This window comes from Microtus ochrogaster, linkage group LG4, assembly GCF_000317375.1.
Source record: "Microtus ochrogaster isolate Prairie Vole_2 linkage group LG4, MicOch1.0, whole genome shotgun sequence".
In the NCBI taxonomy this organism is placed as follows: Eukaryota; Metazoa; Chordata; class Mammalia; order Rodentia; family Cricetidae; genus Microtus; species Microtus ochrogaster.
Window position 1 is genome coordinate 18,586,249 of NC_022030.1, and position 2,109 is coordinate 18,588,357.

The 2,109-nt window shown below is 50.2% G+C and overlaps 1 protein-coding gene across 1 annotated transcript in view; it reads left to right on the forward strand.

Moving 5' to 3' along the window:
* Selenow (selenoprotein W) overlaps nucleotides 1–2,109 on the forward strand; it is a 5,323-nt gene that overhangs the window by 2,597 nt on the left and 617 nt on the right. The window contains exon 5 of the mRNA XM_005372425.3: nucleotides 65–163. Within this exon, the coding sequence (XP_005372482.2) occupies nucleotides 65–148 (84 nt within the window). The 3' untranslated portion in view covers nucleotides 149–163. The remainder of the gene's footprint in view (nucleotides 1–64; nucleotides 164–2,109) is intronic.

Sequence of the window (2,109 nt, forward strand, 5' to 3'; positions counted from 1 at the left end):
GACACATGGCTATGGCCTCGATGTGTGAGACCTAGCTCTACCCTTTCCTCTCTTCTCTCTTCAGAGAGGTGATGGCTACGTGGATACAGAAAGCAAGTTTCGGAAACTGGTAACCGCCATCAAAGCTGCCCTGGCTCAGTGCCAGTGAGACCTGGAGGCAGGGGTAAGGGGGCTGCTGGGAGATGGGGTACCACCTTGGGGTGTTGTATGGACTCTCAGAGCGGAGAGTGAGAATGGCCATATCCCAGAGTCCCTTGGAGCCAGGAGGGATCACACCTAAGGGGTCACAGAGTGGTACTGTGGAGGTGATGAGGGCAAGGGGCTTGCCTTAAGTTTAGGCCTTGATTCTGGAATGGAAGATGCTAAAGGAAGTCAGGTTTGTGGCTGAGGATGTGGTTTAGTTGGTGGAGTGCTTGCCTACCACGCAGGAAGCTCAGGGTTCCATCTCTAGCACTTTAAAACTGGATGGAGTGACTCACCGCTCGAATCCCAGCACTCAGGAGAGCAGGAATAAGCACCTCCTGAGTCCGTGCCCGAATAAATCAAAACAGTGGCGCTGGAGAGATGTCTCCGTGCTTAAGAGCACTGGCTGCTCTTGCAGAGGACACGGGTTCAGCCCCCAGGGCTGATGAGGTGGTTCACAGTTACCTGTAACTGCAGTTCCAGAGAATCTAACATCCTCCTCTGGTCTCTGAGGGCACTGCACACACAAGGTGCACAGACATACATGCAGACAAACACTGCATACACATAAAACCCAAAACAAAGTAAAACATAAAACAAAAGAATGGGCATTGTGGGGCAGCCTGTGATCTGAACATTTTGGAAGTAGGGGCAGGAGGATCAAGAAGTCATCCTTAAGATGGATTCTTATTCAGTCCTAAGAATCCTCCTTAGCTATACAGTTAGTTTGTGCGGAGGTGGTTTGGGTTAAGAGTGCTTGTTGCTCTTGCCAAGGACCTAGGTTCGATTCCCAGCACCATGCTGTGATTTACAATAATTCCGACTCCAGTTCCAGGGAATCTAATGTACTCTTCTGACCTCCATGGGCGCCAAGCACTCAGGTTCTTACACGCAAACGCTGACACACAAAATGAATAAGTATAACAATAACTGCTCAAGATCCCTGGTAGTTTGGCCCTAGATTGCCTTTGTCCCTTTGACAGGAAACAGGTTTTTAATGCATTGATTTTATTTATTTTGGTTTATTGAGACAGCTAATAGCCCTGGCTGCCCTGGGACTTGAATTGTAGATCAGGCTGATCTTGAACTCTCTCTCTCTGTAGTGTTGGGAATAAAGATATGAACTACCATTGCATTTTTTTTTTTTAAATTAGGATTTGAACAGTGCTTCATGCGTGCTAGGTAAAAGCTCTACCACCAAGCCACACCCCAGCCCCTCACTGGGGGATTCTAGGCAGGGGCTCTACCACTGAGCCACACCCCAGCCCCTCACTGGGGGATTCTAGGCAGGGGCTCTACCACTGAGCTACATCTCAGCCCCTCACTGGGGGATTCTAGGCAGGTGATCTACCAGTAAGTCACACAAACGGGGTTCTTAGCAGGAGCTCTACCCCTGAGCTACCTTTATGTGAGACAGTTCTGTCTGGTTGGCTGGGCTGGCTTGAACCCACAGTGGAGACTCGACTTTGTTTTCTTGCCAGTTGTTCCGTGTGTGCTCTAAACTCAGCCCCGACAACTGGGCAGCACTTGCTGGCCCAGTCGGAACTAAGTCCTAGTTTCTCACTCCACAACCCAGAAGATATTTCCTTCTGTCCTCTCTGCCCTGGTATTAGTTCCTGTACCTTGGTCTAGAACTGGGTATCACATCCCATACCCGGTGGACTAGATGCCCACTCCCAGCATGCTTTGTACCAGGAATCTAGTTACAGTTTCAGCTCATCCACACCCAGTTTCTCATCTATAAAAGGAGCACTTGAGAGGCTGAGGCAGGAGGATTGCCGAGGCTGCAGGAATGTGCCCCCACACCTGGCTATGCTTGAGAGACTGAGGCAGGAGGATTGCCGAGGCTGCAGGACTGTGCCCCTACACCTAGCTTTGCTTCCCTCCTATAGTATAGTCCGCTCTCCTCTGCCTCTGAAGCTAACC